Source organism: Uloborus diversus, chromosome 1, assembly GCF_026930045.1.
Source record: "Uloborus diversus isolate 005 chromosome 1, Udiv.v.3.1, whole genome shotgun sequence".
NCBI lineage: Eukaryota > Metazoa > Arthropoda > Arachnida > Araneae > Uloboridae > Uloborus > Uloborus diversus.
The window spans coordinates 74033823-74055321 of record NC_072731.1 but is presented as its reverse complement, the minus strand read 5'-3'; the positions used below and the strand labels follow the sequence as shown (position 1 = coordinate 74055321).

General features: G+C 31.5%; 1 protein-coding gene across 2 annotated transcripts in view; it reads left to right on the top strand.

Moving 5' to 3' along the window:
- LOC129234648 (ras-related protein Ral-A-like) overlaps nucleotides 1-21499 on the top strand; it is a gene marked incomplete in the record, with an annotated part of 84966 nt that overhangs the window by 29573 nt on the left and 33894 nt on the right. The window contains 1 exon segment of one of the 2 annotated variants that reach the window (XM_054868684.1): nucleotides 19646-19793. In XM_054868684.1, the coding sequence (XP_054724659.1) occupies nucleotides 19692-19793 (102 nt within the window). 2 annotated transcript variants of the gene reach the window in all.

Genomic DNA, 21499 nt, shown 5'->3' with positions numbered 1-21499 from the left:
TATTTTTTAGTAATAAAGAAATAATATTAATATGCTTAACACATATAAATTTTTTATCTCTAGTTTTTCTACAGTTCAAAAAATAAATATCAAAAATGTCATTTTTTTCAAAATAAATATCGGATATACAGGGTGTTCAACCTGCAAGACCTTTATTTTCGCAACTGTAGTCCTTGCAATTGCAAAAATGTTCAAAATCAGGTGCAGAGTTAACATATTGAAAGTTTGAAGTAAAATAAAAATAAGTCAAAAAATACAAGATTTAATTTTTTATACTGGCTCCATGTCCCATAACTTATATTTACGGAAATAATCTTCATTGAGAAACAATTCCAACACAAAAAGTTTGAAACTAGTACGACCATATTCACCGAGATATTTTTACTCGCCATCCAGAACGCTTTTTGGGGGAAAATATATAGCAGTTAACATGTTAAAATTATTCGTGTGCATAGAGTGTGGATTTTCTAATTGTTCGAGATTTTGTTGTCGTGTGTGTTTGCGTATCACGGCATAACATTTGTATATATTTTTGAATAGCAATGAAAAATATAAATACCTTGTTTTTCTTACTTTGACGACCTGTTATTCTTCAGAAAAGTCGGTAAGTTCCAATCTCATCTTTTGTTCGGTCCCTTAAAACTTTAAACTGGAATACCTCCCTGAGTTTTGGTAGCACAAATGCCAAGTTTTTTGTGTTAGTAATATCTTTCAATGGAGATTATTTCCCTATATATAAGTTAGGGGACTTGGGGCCCGTATGAAAAGCAAAATTTTGTATTTTTTGACTCATTTTCATTTTTGCTTCAAACTTAACTCTGCATCTGATTTTGAACATTTTTGTAATTAGAAGTATTCACCTAGGAATAACGGTTTTGCGAAAATAAAGGTCTTGCAGGTTAAAACGGTACACCATGTACATCGTGATATGTATCAGGATGTATCTCGACTGATAGATACCCGCGATCCCTGGGGTGACACTCCCCTTTACATGCCTGTACGCAATTTCATCTGTACAACTATTTATTAAATGCAGGCCTTTATGTATCAAGCGATCTTTGTTTTCTTGTTTTCTTCTTCTTTTTTTTATATATATATTTCAATAAGAATATACACAGAGAGGAAATATTCCACTTATCAGATGTTTCAGAGCCGCACACTTATCTCACTGACTCATTGTGGTTTCTGGATATGAATGCAACTGTTGACAAATACAAAGAGGTTTTTTTCATTTACTAAAGTTGAGCGAATAGCCTTATACATCTAGTTCCTTATTTTAACGTTTCCCGTTTGCCATCTTTTAGTGTCGATTCTGATAAATTGTTTTCAGTTTGCGAAGGAAAAAGCATCTTCAATACAACTTGATTTCAATCAGTTTTGCAAGCTTCAAAAGTAAGTCGGTTAGTAATTATTGATTATACTAGACGAGTGGTGGTTCTTTCAATTGTAATTTATTTAAATACCAAAAGATGCGAGTGCTGTTATCTTAATTGCACTTAATTTCAATTTCGTGTTTGACTGTAAAATATGCTTATTAACTTGTTGCCTTGAAAATATTCGAAATCATCATTAGTTCTCGTATTGTTAAAAGATCAGCATAGAAAGTTAAAATCACTATTATTTGCAAGGCTCGATGAACTGAGAACACTATGACGATTTTGTTTCAATGAATTAACGCGACATAAAAATAGATCGTGAGGAATTGACGTGGAACCGTTTTTTTCATTCTGAAAAATGTATAATACCCTTCAAGATATTGTTGAATATGATACGTTTTAAGTATATAATGTGTGTGTTACGCATAGTAACGCGATTGGTGACACAGTTGTCAATTAACTTTACAGTTTATTTATTGGTTAACAGCTGAGCTTATTTTAAATATTTATTGTACGAGTATACATCGAGAGAACCTTGTATTAGGTTTAAATCCACTGCTTACCGTAAAATAAGTAGTCAATAGCTTCTAAAACTTACCTATTGGGGTCCTTTTAGGGTTTCTTTCAGTCCCCTCTCGCACTCAAAAAGGCATTTCCAAAATGATTGATTTCAAAATACTGCTCTTATTTGTTTAAATACAGCTGTTCAAATGCATCTTTAGAATTCAAATATTTTATCACTTATCATAGAGACCATATGTATTCCTTAAATGTAATGCATCATCTTCAATACATCATCAGCAATTTAGCAAAATTGATTAAAATAATAAGAAGAATAAAAAACTATAAAATTTACAAATTTGAGCATTAATCTCACATTATTGTGTGTTTTTTTTCTTTAATTTAACTTTTTAGTAATGTCAATATCTTGAAGGATTTTTGATAATAGTTGTGTTACATCAATAACATATACATGACATTTTTAAAATTTATGAAAAAAAAAAAACATGTATTTTAAGTTATTTTCATGGCATTAGCTATTTTTAAGGTATACAAAGAAAAACCAATTTTAATATACGATATAAATCATATTTGTCGTTTATGACACCAGGAACAAAGGCAAACTGTAAGTGCAGGGGAAAAAAATGAGTAATTTTAATTTGAATTCTCTTTTACTTTTAAAAGCTGAAATAGGCAAGCAATTATCTCATGTTTTGTATAGAGCATTATCTTTTTTTAATGCTGAATATGCTTTATATTTGTTTTCTAGTTTAATACCTCGTTAAATTTTCAATCACCCATTTACTAAAAGTATATGTTCAGGTTCACTTCATGTCTAACTAAAATCTGTGAACAGCAATCTGAATTAACACAATCCATGCAGTTAATTATTAAAATTAGAATAATGTCTCTTAATGCTTTTTAAATATTAAGGTTCAGGAATGTGAAAATAAACGGTTCTGTTTTGAATTAAGTTTCAGGTCCTAAGTTTTTTCATAAACATGTAAGTTTTTGGCAAAGGAATACCATATTTATTGAACAATTATATTGTTCATAGCTACATCAGTGTATAAGCAGAGTCAGATAAAAATATAAAGTATCTGCGCACGCAACTCAAAAGTATCTGCAAGCTAATCATTGTCTATCACGTACCAAAAAAAAAAGGGAGAGGGAAAAGAGGGAGGGTGAAGTGTCTGGATTCAAAAAAAAAAAAAAAACATTTTTAATCATAAGAAATAAATACTTGCAGGTATATGCTTTGAGGTTACAAGGAACTAATTTTCTTGCCGATTATGTGAGCCTATGGATGCAAAGACCTAAGCTAAATTTCAATATTTTAAAACTAAGCTTCTTTCAGCAGTCTATATTATCTAGCTTTGATTACTACGTTTTATATTAGCAATATTAATTTTAAACAAATTAGAATTAAAGAAGGAGAACCTGAATGGTTGTCGCGAGATGCGCGTGCTCGCAACGAATGTATCCGCACAGCGGCGAATATATTCGCCTTACGCGCTTGCGTACATACTATCTGTTAATAATTTTTACAAATTAACTAAATAATATCAATTTAAATAAATTAAAGGTGAAAAGTAAGAATTTGAACGATTATTGCGAGATGCGCCTGCCCACAGCGAATGTATCCGCACAGCAGCTAATGCATGCACCTTACGCGCTTGCGTGTATACTATCTATTTATAACTTTTACAAATTAATTAAAAAATATTAGTTTAAAACAAATTAGAAATAAGCAATAAGAATTTAAACGATTATCGCGAGATGTGCGTGCACTCAGCGAATGTATACGCACAGCGAACGTGCAGGTGTACTAAAATATATACAACTTGTAATAATTTTTACAGTCTAAATAAATAACATCAATATCAGTTCAAAACGAATTAGAAGTAAAGACACTACCTTTACTTTTTATTCGTTTCAAATTGATCTATTCTTTATCTTTTATTTAAGAACTTTTACGATTATCGAACGACGTGCAACTCCGCGGCGAATGTATCCGCACGTCAGTGCATGTATCCGCGCACGGCGTGCGCGCGTGCGTCTACATTATCTAGCTCTGTGTATAAGGATCTGAAATCCTTACTTTGTTTTTTATTTCATGTCTGTAGAATAACAGTAATACTACAAGGTTCAGAAAAAAATAATTTAGTTTTAAAACATAAAAAAATACATACATAACTCGCATAGATCGGCAAAGAGGAACTTGGATAAAGCTTGGCTAATAGAAACTGAGGTTGTAAATGCAGTATATTTTCTATTTAAAACAATTCTCAAAACTGCAACATCATTTTTTACAAAACTCTTTTTATAATTTTATAAAATATTCTTCTTCTTTTTAAGAATATTACTTGATTTAAATCATGATTTTAATCACGCTGATGTAAACTATCGAAACCGGGTTTGATGCTTTTCTTCTTGTTCTATTCCATTACTAAATGGCATATAATGGAATAGTTTTCTGGTGTTAATGTTCACTAAAAAAAAAATTAACTTGTTGAGCAAACTATTTTTATACAGTTACATTAGTGAAATTCCGATTTTACGTTTCTCAAGCAACTGGGTTGAAGAAAGCGTAAATTACGGAGAAAACGTGTTACGGGAAGTACATAGCAGCAAAACTAATGATGGGACCCAATGAAAAAATATTAAATGCGAGGAAAACGTAGATTCGGGGGACTTAAAATCGAGTTTTCACTGTTGGTAGTTGCCGGGGGAAAACCATGGGAACTAAAAATACTACGAATTAACGCTGCAATTTAGCAACGTTTTACATTGTAGTTAGGTCGCTGTGTCGGGTGTCTACTTAAATCTGCATTTTGTTATCAACCCGCTCAATGTGTAATCGTTTTTATATTTGCATTAGATTACTCGGAAGTTCTGATACTTTCTTTTATCAGAAAACTTACGAAGTTGAGTTGTAAATGGGCAATTCCACGGTTAACTGACTGACATTTTTGAAGCAAAGCCGTACGCATTTTGTCACACATTTCGCACAAAATATTCATCATTTAAAAAATGTTTTCCCTTCGTTTATTGTTCTTTTTAAGCTAAATTTAAAAGTGTAGTTAAATTTTCAAAAAAACTTTGGGTCGCTTTAGAAACAATAGTTAAAAATATGGTAACTGACTGACATGCTAATTGCATTAATGGTCAATCAGTTACTAATGTTTTTAACTCTTTTTTAAAACAATCCAAAGAATATATTGAGAATTCAATTTCATCATTAAATTCAGCTTAAAAAAAGCAATACACCAGATGAAAATGTTTAGAAAATGATGCAGGGGAATGTGGGGCAAAGTGAAATAGTTATGATGACTTTGCTTTTTCAAAATGAGCAAACTGGAAATTTGTTTTGAAAATCACAGTACAGAAACAACAACAACAATGTATTGTGTAATAAAACTTGCATTGAAGTAGTATTTTTTTATTTTTGGCAAATGTTTGCCTTATATAAAAAAAAGTGGAAAATTTACTTTTATTTTTCATGGGCAAAGTGAAAAATAAAATATTTTCCTATGAAGTACGTATTTTCAAATTGGTTATAAAAAATATTTTTGATCAAATGAAGGAGTAAATAAAAAAGAATGAATGAATAACTGAAAAATAATGTAACAGTAAACTAATGAATAAATTAGTTAATATTTGAGGAAAAATAAATGAGTGGATAAAATAGTAATGAAAAAGAAAAACAGTGTTTGAATGAATAAATAAGTGAATTATTAAATGGAGGAATGTGTATAAATTAGTTAATAAATGAATACGTAAGTAATTTAATAAATAATAGAATGAATTAAAAAAGGACCATTTCACTTTGACCCATCCACTTCGTCCGCATGCATTTGACTAATTGCGCAAAATATTTAAAGTACAAATAAGTTTAATATTAACTAAATAAATATTGCTCCGAATATTAGAAGGTCTTAATATTTAAAATGTTAATAGCAAGAACTTCATCATTTAATAACAACAAAAATATTTTTTGACTTACATCAAAATATTACAATTTGAGTATCAATTTCTGAGAACTGTTTGCATTATTATGTACTTTGATCGTCAGAGGTAATTTCTTCCTGACTGAAATAGACTAACATGTGTTGCTACATATAGTTAAATGTTACCAAATAGGTGGTGCTAAAAGCAGAGTAAATATTTCACCATTTCACTTTGCTCCACATTACCCTACCTGTATTTTTCATGGAATGTGAGAAAATGCATATGGTTTTTCTTCAAAAATGCCAGTACCCGTGGCGTTGTCCAGATGATGTCAGGTGGTCGTTAGAAATTCGAGGAAAACTCTTTCGCGGATTTTGTGTCCACCTTGATTTTGAATATGAATCGTTTTATCTTGTTCGTTTGTGTGTTAAGTTGAGAAGTAAAGAATATTGGTCTGACGAAATTTATTTTTAATAACTAAAATTAAAATTAAAAAAAAAACCGACTGGGTCTTAAATGTAGAATCAAAAGGGAAAATTAAAAATTGTACTATTAAAAATCAATTACTAGTATTTTATTTGTTGACGAATAGAAATTGGCATGCAGATAAAAACTTTCCAATCATTGCGTTTAGTTTCCTTGCCGGCCAACAGTGAATTCGGTCACCAATCGCCAGAATAAAGGCTTAGCCATATTTAAAATATGTTTTTAAAAAACGTTATAATTCGAATTTTACATAACATAGAAGTTCTAAACTCATTCTATCAGACGCAGAAAAAAAACCTCTTTATTTTTGGTACTACATTTTTAAATTTTTAAATATGTTTTCAATGCAAAAATTGTGGAAACCTTTTAAAGGTTTTTAAATTAATATCTTTGTTAATTAATGTCACCCAAAGAAGCAAACTAGCTAAGAACATTCTCGATCAATTTTCCTTTCGAACAAAAAAATGTTTTTTAAAATCGGTCCATCCGTTCAGGCGCTAGAGTGCCACACACAGATACATAGACACGTCAAACTTATAACCCCTTCCTTTGTGTGTCAGGGGTTTAAAAAAAATATTCCAAATTGAAACATCGATGATTGGTCATATCATACATCGAGCCACAAACACCAGTGTTTTGAAACGTTTTATAAGCCACATTTTCTCTGTTTTAAAGTGCCTTTACTCATATTTAAAAAGTTTTATTATATTCATTATAAAACGGAAGAAAGATTCCTTAAGCATTGTATTGTTGGTCAAAATTAAGAAATAATATTAAAAAAATAAACATTTAAAACGAATTGTTGGGTGGTTCAAAATTAACCTGCCATTAAGGGGGACTTGGAGCCACGTTAGGAATGAGAAGCATAAGAAATTATTTTAGTAGAAGTAATGTAACTTCGAAGCTGAAAAATAAGCCTTTGTGCTTTGCAACATCACGTGATTTTTATCATGGGACTTAAATGAATTTATTATTCAATAAGAAAAATTTTGTTATTGTAATTTCTTATTGTTCAGCTGTTTTATGCACCGCCTGTGTATTTCGAATTTAAAAAACCTAGTGGAGTTAAAAAAAGGAAAGTTTTTATCTTTCTGTTCTGTGTCAGCATTCATTGTAGTGGCAGCAATGTTGAAAATTCTACCGACTCTGGAAAAAAAAAAAAAAAAAAACCCGTGAGATAAACAATAAACTTTAATAGCGCTAATACCCTAAAAAATACTGCATAGTTTCGCTCTTAGAAAACGACAAGGACATTATTATTTTATGATATTTATTTATTTAACTTAGGAATGTTGTTTCAAAACAACATTTGTTTTCAGTATCTTACCAATATAAACTCGTATTAGTTTGTTGAAATATTAGGTCATAACTTGTGAAAACCAATTTTATTAATTTGCTCCTCCGAACTTCATTTAGTTTTTCATTAATTGTTCTCCACTATGGTTATTAAAATATTTTTGCTATGACATTTTCTTTTGTTCTCCTGCTGACATTGGGCTGTGCCGCACGTTTTAGACGAATACCTGGTAATAATTTCCTGTAGGAACCGTCATAATCGTTATGGCCTACTTCCAACGTCATCTTTACTTGCGTCTGTTGTCATAGCAGCGGATTCGTTACAGGTTGCCAAGCAAGAATGTTTATTGCTATGTTTTGCGAGTTTTTCTTTTCATTTCTCTTTTGTTTTGTTCTGAAGTTGAAACTCCACACTGCGGCATTAAAAACGCATTTTCTAAACTTTGAAGGGAAGAAAAAAAGTGAGCTTTGAGTGAAATAGGAGAAATTTGAGGAAACTATCAAAATCGATATATTTTACTACAAAAATAAGTGGGAACTGTCAACAAGTATCTCTCTCATTTTAAAGATAACAATATGGTTTAATGTTGATTGTTTTGTGTTTAGGTGACAAGTGTTGACACGCGTTCGTTGTAAAATCGGTTTTGATATTTTTGTGAAGAAAATTTGTACACTGTGTGTGGGGGGGGGGGGGTGAATTAAAATCACCTCATCAACACGCAAGGAAAAAAAATCGCTGAAAATCATCTTTTTTTTTTTTTTTTCGGTTTGAGAATAATACACCCCATGAATGTCGTTTTTCGAGCAGTGGTTTTTGTATTGCATTCTAAATCACGACATTTTAACTGTGCAGCTGTAAAACGACGTTATACAGCGCGAAAACCGTTTAAATGGTAATCCGATTTTTATTCAGCTAATAAAAAAGAAAGAAAGAAAAAAAAACTGGAGAATGTATTTTCTTATGTAATCAATTCCGTATTGAAGAATATTTAAGGAAAGAAATTTAGTTATCTTTAAAAAATGATATTTTGTCCATTTTGTCTATTAAATTTATGTAATAAATTATGAGTTGAAATGCATAATTTGCATAATGTTGATCTTTCCCCATTCAAAGGACATTTTTTTAATCTAAATAATCACACGTATACATTTGTATATCTGCTGCAGAGTTATTTATGCGAAATGAAAAAAAAAATTAATTTGAATTTTGACATCTTGAATTCAAATTATGTTTTTCGCAATCATGAGTGTGTGTGTGTATGTAGGCGTGTGTGGGGAAATGTGTATTTGTGTGTAGGAGGGTACGTGCGTGTGTGTAGGCATGTGTGTTTGTGTCTGCGTGCAGGTATGAGTGTGTGGGTATTGTGTGTATGAGTGTCTGTGTGGGGGGATGTGTATGTGTGTGTAGGCATATGTGTCTGTGTGCAGGCATAAGTGTGGGTGGCTGTGTGTAGGTGTCTGTATGTGTGTGTGTGTGTTTGAGTGTGTGTAGGTGTGTGTATGTGTACGTGCATGTATGTATGCGTGTAAGTGTAGGATATTGACGCAACCTGGAGATGTCTTTCGCTAGAGGAACAGCATCGTGAGGCGGCCGGTCGACGGACGGTGGTGCTGCAGAGGGTGCTGGTTGGAAAATAAAATGATAGCACAATCAAAACAGTCAAATGAAAGCAATAAACAATCGTGATTGCTCGAAAAAGTCTGATCATTTAGAAACTTTTTAATAGCGACATGTTTATAAAACTTGTTACTAGAAAAAAGTTACTGTAAATTTTAACGTCAAAATAATATTTTCAAAACATTAAAAATTCTATGGTCAAAAGTTATCAAATGTTGAAGTGTTAAATCATGTGATCAACAAATTAGTATTTGCATAAAATAAGAATATAATGAAACTTCTTATTATGACATTGCTAAAAATTTACGTCTGAACTTTTTAAGCTTTCAATTTTGGTTTACTAATCTAATCGAAACGCAAACGAAATGTCTTGTAACATTCCGTTCAAATTATTGTAAATTTAAAACATATAGTATTTAAATATATATATATATATATATATATATTTTAATCCTAACAAAATGTGTATAATCGCGTAATTTATTGAAAAATATGATAATCACAGCAAATTTCTACCATTTTTACAGAAAACATTAATTTGCGATGTACTTCATTAAAAAACTTTGTTCCTATTTGTTATGTTTTTTTTTTCATTAATTTTTAGTTATCGTAACTTATTTATTTTTATATATTTATTCGATGATCAAAAATAAATCTCTTTTTCTATCACCATGCAATAGAAGCGCAATTATTTGATCAACTGCCGATTCATTTTGTTAAATTTGATCGCTTTTGTGCTAAAAAATGCTTTAAATAATGTGTATCAAAGTATAGCTCACACTTTCGCTGTAAATTTTAATTTATTAAATTACTAGTGGTACCCGCACAGCTTTGCCCGGAGTTGAAAGTTAAAAGGTCATTTAATTCGCCTATATATTTGCAAATAATGCATGACGAATTTTTCGCCGATTTGCTGTGTTCATTTGTTCGCCAATGTTACGGCTCCACGTTATGATAATTTCGTAATTTACTCTTCCACGTTGTGATAATTTGCTCGGTAAAATTTTCTTAAAATTGGAATAAAGAATGAAAAAGAAATCGAATTTTTGAAAAATTGCTTCGAGGTGCACACCCCCATGCTACAAACTAACTTTGTGCCAAATTTCATAAAAATCGGGCGAACGGTCTAGGCGCTGTGCGCGTCACAGAGATCCCAGATATCCAGACAGAGAGACTTTCAGCTTTATTATTAGTAAAGATTAAGGTACAACCATCTATTAAATAATTGATTTAAAAATATTTCTTTTTTAAATTTATCTTCTTTTTAATTCAAAACGCAATAGAGTTATTATGTAATGATATTATATTATAATTCTTTCAGATCATAGGAAAAATTTTATGCACCAACATAAGTAAATTCAAGTCCAATTTGCCTATTTCGTCAGTTTTATCCAGCTTCTTCTACTGCCACGGACCTTTTACATAAGAGTACAGCATAGCAACCCTGGTTAAAGTTACATATGTTTATTCTACCATTTTAAAGAGCATTCGTGTGATGTCTATTTTATTTATTAGTTTTTTCCCCCCTAAAAAAGATTTTTCTCACAACTGTGAAACACTTATCTGATATCCGAAGTAAACATAACTGAATCCTTTTGAATTTAAAATGATTTATAAATATTCGGTACTGTCTCTGCTTGATCCTTCTTTTAGTAATTTTTACCTTATTTATTATGTACAGAAAATTTACTTAGACTTATGGACAACAGATTATGCTATTTTGTTTGTCGAGACAAAACCTTTTTCCTTTTGTACAGTAGCGAATTTCTTGTAGAATTTCATTTCGGTGTTCCGTATCTGGGCTATTCCACGAAAATGCACGCAGTTGTTCAGCATGTGACAGATCTAGATTTAATTTCAAAACTGTGAAAGAAATCAAGTATATTTATGTAGTTTCTTAGGGGAAAAAATTGTTTAATTTTTAAATATTACTTTTAACCCGAAATGGAGAACTTTAACGTGTGGTTCAAAATGTCTGATTTTCTGTAGAACGGGAATGGCCCACATTTTGTTTATTTTTGAAACTAACACCAAAAAATAATTAATATTAAAGCAATGTGTGTACAGTAGAGCCTCCCTTAAGGGACACCTTTATTTAAGGGACATTTTTCCTGATCCCAGTCCCTCTGAATAGGGACCTCCATGTATTTGCCTATAATTAAAGGACACTCTATTTAAGTGTCAGAAAGAAAAAAAAAATGTACAAGTGCATAAGAAAGAGTGAATTTACTGGAATTCAAGTTTCACTTTTCTTCTAAAAATTAATTGAAGAGAGTTTAACATTAACATTTGTTAAAGAAACAAGTATATTTGTTAAAGAAAGTTACATGCACGATTTGCCCATCAAGATATTTATTCAAGAAGGCTCAGGGCCAAAGGAGAGGGCACAAACTGGCTAGTTTTTTTATATAATAATTGCAATGTGAACACTAATTGTAATTTACAATGTCTTGTATTATAAATTACGTGACATGAAGCAAATTGACTCAATTATAATTAATAAAATAATAAAAACTTAAATTTATTAAGCGTGAATTTAATTTAGTTGTGTATGAAAAATGTATAGTATTTAATCTTAACCGTTAATAATCTAAGTTCATTAAAAAAAATTATATTGAGTTAACACATTGCATGCATAAACTAAAATACCACCGAAGAAAGGACACCTCTATTTAAGGAACAAAATTGCTGGTCCCTTTAGTGTCCCTTCTTGAGAGGTTCTACTGTATTTAGTGAATTTGCGACGACATATTCGAATCAAGAACTCTAAAGCTATTGTCCAAAAGTGTGTCCCACCCGTGAGCCTGGTAAACTTCATTAGAAAATGGCAATGAAAAATGAAATTTGTAGAGAAAATGCTTAAAGGGAGTCGGTAACCTAAAACCTTTTTAAAAAATTATATTTTAGTTTTTGATATTCAAAATATTTAAATCAAGAGCTTTTAAATGACACGAAACTCATATTTCTATGTAAATTAAAAGCAACCCAAATTAAATATTAATGGGGCTGAAACGTCTACTCTTTAAAAAACTCATTGTTCTTTTTTTAGCTTTAGCCTACTTTCTCAGTAAAAGTCAGAGAAAGAAGAAAAACGCATGAAAGAAGGCTTAATGCACCTTGAAAATATCGCGAAAAACAAAAAAAAAGTTTAAAAAAAAATAATAATAACAATAATTAAATAAATATCGAAAAATTAAAAATTGGAAAGTAAGGTATTGAGATGGGGAAAAATGTCTCTCCCCCCCCCCCCCCCCAATAACTTTTGAGTGAATAGTCCGACTTGAACTTTTTTTTTTGTTCGAATGATTTTGACGTGGACACCTCATTCCAACACTTCACTTTTTGATTTGAACTATTTTTCGTTCAATTTTGAATAGTTCAAAAAAGCTTAACATTTTCGCCTTCGGGGAAATTCAAGGCAATTCCGAACTTAGCGGCGAATTTGCCTCAAACAAACTTTGCAGGAAATAGCTTTTGATGAAAAACATGTATATAAAATATCTTTTTGATTTGAACAATTTTCCGTTCAATTTTGAGCTGTTCAAATCCTTTAACATTGGCGCTTACGGGGAAACTGAAAGTCAATGTAGATTCCGCACTTGAAGAGCGGATTTACTTCAAACAAATTTTGTCGGAAATAGCTCTTGACGACAAACTTCCGACTCCGAGAATTTTGGGACCCTGACTCCGACTCCTGTGCCCGATAATTAGTCGGACTTTGACTCCCCGACTTCGACTCTGACTTCCTAACTTTGGTAAAAATTTATACGTGTAGGAAAAATGACTGACTCCGATTCTTGGATAGTCGACTCCGCCTGCTTTATCTCAAAATAAGTCCGACTCTGACTCCGCGAACATTGGCAGATTTGCGGACTCTAAGGGAACTGACAGATTCCAACTCCGAGTCTTTGAATTAAATACCTTCTGTTCCCAAATCTGACTCTTTTATCCCAAAATGAGATTGACTCTGACTCCGACTCTGCAGCCATGGTTTTAATTGTGAAATAATTATTGTTGATATGACTTGTTTTTATTTTCACTCGAAAGTTTTAATTTATGTATTCAGTTTTCGCCGGATAAACTCGAAGTCCTTTATGTTTTTATATAAAAACATGCGCAGCCGATTTTTTTTTTGACAATGAAAATTATTTCTTTAAGTTGACATTTAATTGTTTTTATTTATTTTTTAAAGTACATTAATTCATTTAAAAAAATATTTTTTGGCAACAGGGGAAAAACGAACGATTTTTTTTTTTTTTTTTTGAAATGATGTATTTATTTTAATAAGGTTATTATTATTTTTTTTTTTTTCGTTTTGAAATAAGCGGTTAAAGATTTTTTTTAATGGAAAAAAAGTATTAGCTGCTTTGTTTAAAAGGTGAGCTATTTTATTTGTTCGTTTATTTATTTATTTATTTACGCATCTAATTTTTTAGATGAGTGAAGCATATTTTATTCCTAGAAATCAGCTTAAAATATAAAAAATATAGGGTTGAAACAATTTGCGATTTTAGCTATTTTTGATACTATTGATCCGATGCTAGAAAGTAGATATGGGTATACGGGAAAGTAGGGTCGTTTAGTTCTAGACGGAACTTCCTGTTCTGCAAAACTCTTTTAGATACTGCTTTAAAATTTTCATCACATTTTATTTGTATGTTCATAATTATACTGAAGTGAAATGTTTGCTTTAGGGCTTGCACTTTTCCCTATGAACAGCTAGCTGTCTTTAAGATCAAAATCAGTCTTTTTTTTTTTTCTTTTAAGAAGTGACGATTGGTTAAATAAACAGAATTGCCTTAAAATTTCACTTCAATAGACTTTTTGATATCTCTTGAAAACAATAAAAATTGTTTCTATCATTAAGAGGAAAAGAAAGGTGAGGTAATTAAAAGTACATCAAGTTCAACAATTTAGCATTACGCGGATACACGGTTCCGACTTCCCAAACAAATCACACGAGTCAAGTTCTTTCACAAAATCAACAAACTTTTAATTTTCAGCCCTTATTAATTTGTAAATATATGAAGTTATTAGGGAAATGTAGTCCAAACTGGCCCACTCGTGACCGAGGAATCATCCAGGTGGCTTCTTATTCAGAACTGCAAATGACTCCTAAGACATTCACTTGTTTCTTCCCATTAAACACGAACGATGTCGCATAACTGCGCTCCAGTTCCTGCAATCAGTTAAATGAAGCGCATGACGTCATTAATCATGCAAGTGGGTTTGTAGGTTTGTCACTTTCTTGGATTGTCATTTTCTAAATTGAGCTACTCGCTCGAAATTTACAACTTCCAATAACGCGATGTTATTTTAACTTCCAGTTTTGACGTAAAATCTGGGCCTGATGTTTTGGCATAATGTTGTGTTTATTATTTATCACGCTTATACAGAAATAGACGTTGAAAAATTTTTACGGATCGTTTAGTTTCATAGAATTAATTGCAAAGCATCCAAAGTATTTCTGTTGAGTTTATTTTTCCACTCTATATTCTAGTTATTCCAATTTTCTTTCCTAAGATATGCTTCAGTAGTTTCTGTTTTTTTTTGAAAGCAATGCTTTTTCCTTATTTGAATTTCTATCTGAATGATTGCTTTAATTAATGCAATTTTGCACTTGTGCATTTTCAACTGAAATTTCTTTTTTCTTTTCTTTTTCAAATCAATGTTTGGAATTCGCAACTCCAACGAACTATAGGGGGCACTGAAGTCACTGTCTAATGGCGGAATTGAAAACTAAAACAAACGCACATGGTAACGAAGAAAATGCTAAAAGTGTTGTGATTTTTGTTCGTACGTATGACTGTTTCGCTTTATTCTTTTTAAATTAATTTTCAAAGTCTTGTTGATATTCTGACCCACGTAGAAAGAAATGAGAATTCAAGAAGCATTACTAAACGTCAAACATTAATGCAAAGTACGTAGTTCGTAGTTCTAAGCAGCCATTTTCACGATGTTGAATTCGATATTTATCAATTCTTGATAAAACTAAATAATAATTTTGGCCTGACAAGAATAACAATTAATGCTAGAAAATTTAATATGACATTACAAATTATTACCAAAAGAAGATGATACTTCTTTGCTTTGCTTTGGCTAGCGCTTGTTTTCCATTTGTAGCTGAGTTATTTCTCTTGAATTTCCGAATCGGTTAATTTAAAAATTTTCTGTTTCGATTTTTCTAATTTCTGAGTTACGATTTAATTGTGTCATGTTATGCAAATCATCAACAAAATTCTCACGGATATATGGTGGTAGTTTTCTTTTCAGTTGATTGACTATTATTTCTTTTTACTTATCGAATTCTGTAATCTTACTACCATTTTATTCCACTCATGATAAAAATTGAAAATGGTTTAACTAAAAACGCGAAATCTCGCCAAGGCTACTTTGCTCGCACAATGCCAAAATTATAACCCTAAACAAATTTGGCGATACCTTTCAGCTGAGAATAAAAGGAATAAAGTAAATTCTTTCTCGGTTATTCATGTTGTTCTACGATAATATATTCAAGAAAATATTTTGCATACTGTCCATTCCAACTAAATGCTGCTGTAAAATATGGTAAGTTTAATTAATTTAAGATTAAAAAAACTCCCATATTCTTACAAATTCATACAAAACAATAAAAATTTTTACCTTGTAGAACGTTATCCAAGTTTGTTAATCCAGAATTTTCGCTTTCACCTATTATTAAGGAAATAATGAAAACTAACATTATTTTGAGGAGCTCGAGGATACTACTAAGGGACGAATTAATTTCTGTAGCTGAAAGCAAACTAAGACACATCGATTGCGTTAATAAATACTCAGAACAAACTGCCTGTGTTTACGTCAACAGACACACATGGAACGCAACGTGCCAAAGTTTTAGTTGCATTCGCAGTTTTATAAATCACCGCAAGGTAGCGTATTCGAGCGCTGGAGTTCCGAATCTAGTTCAGTTCAAGTTTTAATTTTCCCAGTACGCTTTTTTTTTTTTTTTTTAATTGTTGTAGCGTAGGTAATTATAACTTTTACTTAATTCTCTTCTGAAACTCATTTGCGGAGATAATGAGTTCGAATGGAACCAAATTTTTCTCCTATATATTTGGAATTTTATTGTGAGTTTGAAGTACGTCATCTTGTAACAACTGCCCCATTTCTCCTCAGCGAGAACTTCGTAGCAATATAGTTCCTTTTTTGAAAATAATAATATTGAAAAATAAAGGTTTATTAGTTACAAATATTTGAATGTGTCACGAAGTTGAAACCTTATTTTGCACTTTTTGCTGTTGAGTTCTTGTTTTGTTTTCAATCTGCTGCGAAAATCTCCCACTTGGCAAAATATTTCAAGCATTTGTTGCTTCACCTTTGTAAAACATGATTAATTTCGTAAAAATTATTTTTTCTAAACGAAAAATATATTTTTTTTAAATAATATTTTTAAAATATAGTTGGAAGTGAAATTAATTGATTGAATTTTTATTTCATTCGTCCTGTCTGCAGTTCGTCATGTACGAAACGCTCGATTTACATTATACTTATCCTATAGGTTATCAAGAAGTAATAATCCTTTAGTTTTTTTTTAAATTTTTATTTTTAAATTAAATCAATTAGTTTCAAGTCGTTTTCGTCGATTGTAAATGATGTATTATGTCAAAACGTAGAGGATTTTAATTGCTTTGCAAAAGCTTATCTGTTTTTCAGCTCATCGATCCATTTATGTTTCGTGAAATTTCCTGTAACACTTGAAGAATATTTTTCGCTCAGAAATAAAGTGAAACGAAATCATTTGAATGTTTCATTGGAAAAACGACTTAAGTTTACTTTTTGAGAAAATCTTTGTTTTGTGTTTTATTCATGAACTAGCGGAACCCGCACGGCTTTGCGCATAGTAAAAAATTAAAATTTGGTTCGCCTGTATATGTACAAATAATGGATTTCTCGCCAATTTGATACGTTTATTTGCTCGCATATGTTGCGGTTCCACGTTATGATATTTTCGTAATTTTCTCTTCCACGTTATGATAATTTGCTGGGTAAAAAGTTCTTAAAATTGGAATAAAAAAAGAACAAAATCGAATTTTCGAAAAATCGCTTCGAGGTGCTAACCCTATGCTACGAATTAATTCTGTGCCAAATTTCATGTAAATCGGCCGAGCTGTATAGGTGCTATGCACGTAACAGACATCCAGAGACACAGACATCCGGAGACAAACTTTCAGCTTTATTATTAGTAAAGATTTCATGATGAAATGTTGCTTTTAACTAATCTAATATTTATAACTACACGCTATTTTTTTATCAAATTAAATTTATTTTATTTTTTTCCCTTTGAAGTTGTCATAAAATGTAACTTACATTTTCGTAAGTAAACTTACAATTTTTGTTTTGTTCAAAGAATAGGCTTTCGCCGTTTTTCCAGTGATCCCTTCATTTGCCTAAGTGCACTCACCCTGTTATCCTACAGTGACTTTGTGGGTATCGTAATGAGAAAATATATTTTGATTCTGAGGTTATTTTGTTGAAGTGAGACTTGTGAAAAAGGAGGTTAGAAAAGGATTGTAGAATAGCAAAATTTCTTTCAGCGATTTTCAACAATGTAAAAGATTTTTTTTTTCTTTTGAGAATCAAGATTTTTTAATGATTTCACTATGCCGTGACTTGCTTGGCATAATCACCTTTGCGTCATTCAAGCCAAGTGTCAAAAAATTCAAAATATTTTAATCAAATCAATTATTTCTGACTGGATAGGACTGAAATTTTACGGAAACATTGCTTTAAACGACAATTAACTTTTTCTCAAATTTGGTGGTGAAAACGAACTCGCATGTTTAAAATTTTCATGCCCATCAAATTGCGGTTTTTCCTGTTCAAGATATGTTTTTCTGAGCTCCTAAAATAAATTCTTTTGTTTCTCCCCCCCTCTCTTTTTTTAATCTGAAACGTTATTGATGGGCTTTATTTTTCTGAAAATTAATAGATGGTCGAAAAATACCCTATTTGATGCTTTTATGCATGATTTATTGGTCTTTTTTTATCAATACACTACGTTTTTTTTTTCTTTTACTGTTGTGTCATTAAATATCACAACTGCTCATATGTCTTTTCATAGGTAATTTATTTATTTTTTTGATTATATATTAGGATTGAACTTTTGAAATGTACCAATTCATTAGTGTTCTTTTTATATATTTAAAGTATGAATAAAAAAACTGAAAGGAAAGTCCAAAATTAATGCAAAACTACAAAAACTACAACATTTTAAAACATGGAGTAATCATTTATAAAACATAGAGAAGAGAAAAACAATGATCCGAAAAAGTCTTATCAAACAATATTTTAAAGCGCTTTTCGTGATTGCGAAAACTTTTATTTGCCTGAAACTGTATTGATGTGTTAGTTATACGCATTTGTAGCAAAGAATTACAATATATAATGGTGTATTTATGGGTGAAAATTTTTGATGGAAACACGCTTTTGACCACTTTTTCTTTTTTAAACGGAAAGAGGACATTTAATAGCTATGGGAATTTTCATTTTGTTTCACAATTCGAGCATTTTTTTTTATTTTGTTATGTACTCGAATCTCCTATCACTTCGACGTGAATTATCATGAGAATCCATTAATATGTATGGGTACATGATCAGTCTGGAAGAATCCGTAAAATATTATACTGCGAACACGAAACCATTGTCATAATTCTCGAATATTTCATACGCTATTTTCCCTCCTATGTCATTTACCGTGCCAGTTCGCGTGCGGTCCTCGCTTGGCGTTCTTGGCGGAATTAGGTGCACCTGGCCTATGCCTGGCTCTCGGTTTTCTCTACAACAACCCTGCCAAATCCTATTCAGGAGGCGAGTTGTACTACAAGAAGCGGCGTGCATTTCATATCCTGCGTCTTGCAAAACCGGATAGTGGCGTTTCTTTCAAATGTATTGTTTTTGACAGCTCGTTAGCAGCTGTGTGTGCTTTCGAAAGAACCTTAGAGCTAAAAAATCGCGTCATTGTCTTCGTTTCTCCATTCATATTGATGTGTTTCTCGAATTATCGACATAGTGTGGCAGAAAATTCTTCCCATTTTTCCTTGTTTCTGTAGACTGCTGCAGAGAGATCTGTCTCGAAAGGAGATTAATATTATACTATTCGCTCGCTAGAGGAGTTTTTATTCTCTAAATATTGATTTCTGTGACTTAGCTCTGGCTGGGTAACGGACTGTTCGATGTTGATCTTACTTTAGTTCTTAGTTGGTTTCCAGTTTTTTCCTTTTTTGTAATTTTTTATGGAACTACTGCAAAACTGCTAGGGCTCGAAAATTTATATTTTGCGTTGGTATCTGGAAAAAAAGTCTAGTGCTGTGTGATTTTGCGTCATTGGAAAGGTGATAAAAATGCCTAACCCTATTAAAAACTTGCAATGCCCTTTCAGTTTGGACCACTTGCGCCCCGGCTGGTTGCGTCACCGAACCGAAAGAATGTCCAAAGGCAAAAATGCCACAGCCCTGCATAAAGTCATCATGGTGGGCAGTGGTGGTGTGGGCAAATCCGCCCTCACGCTTCAGTTCATGTACGATGAGGTGAGTGACCTTTGTTGTTCTGTGTGTTTGTTTACATTTGAGGAGTTTACTTTCAAAGCGAATATCTACTTTTTTTTTTTTTTCAGAATCTCTAATATGAGCCTTATCTACCCATGAATTTCTTTCTTCTCCAAATGGTTTATATCTACTTTTAAAAAATTCGTAAACATTGCTTTTGCCACCTAAACGGTATATATCCATCCCCTTATTTCTCGCCAGGTCTTTTACAGCAAAGTGGAGCTTGCCGGTACCCACTTATTCACTTTCATATCAAATGGGCACATACCCATATTTGAATTTGCCACTTCTAATTCAGAAGTAGTTCACAAATAAAATAGTGGAGCGAAGCACTGGCTGAGCATTTCCAATCAAGCGTGATACCCGTCCGTATTAAGAGTTCGCAGCACCTTGTGCCTTGTGCAAATCTGTTATCTGTTAGGCAAGCGCAACCTCAAATTGTGATTACTAAATTCATGTTAAATAATTAATATTACTATTAAATTGTAATTAATTCATGATTAAATTGTGATGAGTTTTGATAAAAATTGTAATCTATTAATATTAATTAATACCTACAACGTTCTTATTTGAATCTGCTTTGGCGGTTTCCTTGTTCATACTTAATTGGATCGAAAGTCCTTTTTTTTTTTTTTTTTAAATGTTCAATGAAAAGAATAAAGTAAGTAGGAAGGAATAAAGTAGAGTAAAAAAAAAGAATGTTTTAAGAAATGTTGAATATTTTGTTTCCATTTAATAAAGTTTATTTCTGAAGAAAATGCGTATTCTTTTGCAAAAGGGATGATATCCACTGTTTTACACCAATCGGGAATACATGCAAAATAAAACTAGCAATTTAGGTCTGGTACAATTGAGGAAATATTCCTAGACTTTTGCCAATTGTCACTTGTTATACTACTAAAACATTGTGAGAAATTCTAAGTTAGTGTTTGTGTGTAAAACGTTTTTTCGCCTTGCCAAAAAATTATGAAACTGGATATAATCCGTTTTGAAAGTAAACTCCTTCCTCATTTGCTTTTTCCTAATTCAATGATGAATAAGTGCTGAAGATGCGGAGTGAGTATGATGCTGTCGACTCTCGATTGCTCGAAGTTCCAACGGACCGGCTGAAACCTTCCAGTTATGGGAAATTCTGACGAGTTTAGGACGTAATGAACTAAACTCGTCAGACTTTAGACTAACTTACAGATGAAGGAATATTCAAGTTATAAGGCTTAGATGTATCGAGAGTTGACTGTAGCTAAGAAAATGTCGTTTTGAACGAAATTGTATTTGTTTGCTTTTGAACGAATTTTCATTTTTTAGCGGAGTGAGTTGGATAAAGTTAAGAAAAAAATCACCATTAACGAATTTCTACTTTCAAAGACGTACCTCAAAAAACGACTGACATCAAACTTTCAAAAAAAAAAATTGTTTTTTAAAAAATATCACAGTTGTTTTATCTTAAGGATCAAGAGCATGTTTTGCACATGGGAAGGTGATTGTGAAAAGTTCTTATGTCAAAAAGGTAAATTTATGTCGCAGAGGGAACTTTTAAAATACCATCTTCAAAAAGAAATTTCTTTTATAAGTAGAAAAAAATCATTTTAACTTTCAAAGACAAGAACCTGAAATTTAGGAAAAAGATCGTTTTGGTTGGCTTTAAATTTTTGAAAAATGAAATCTTAAAATTATTTTTAACTTAACGC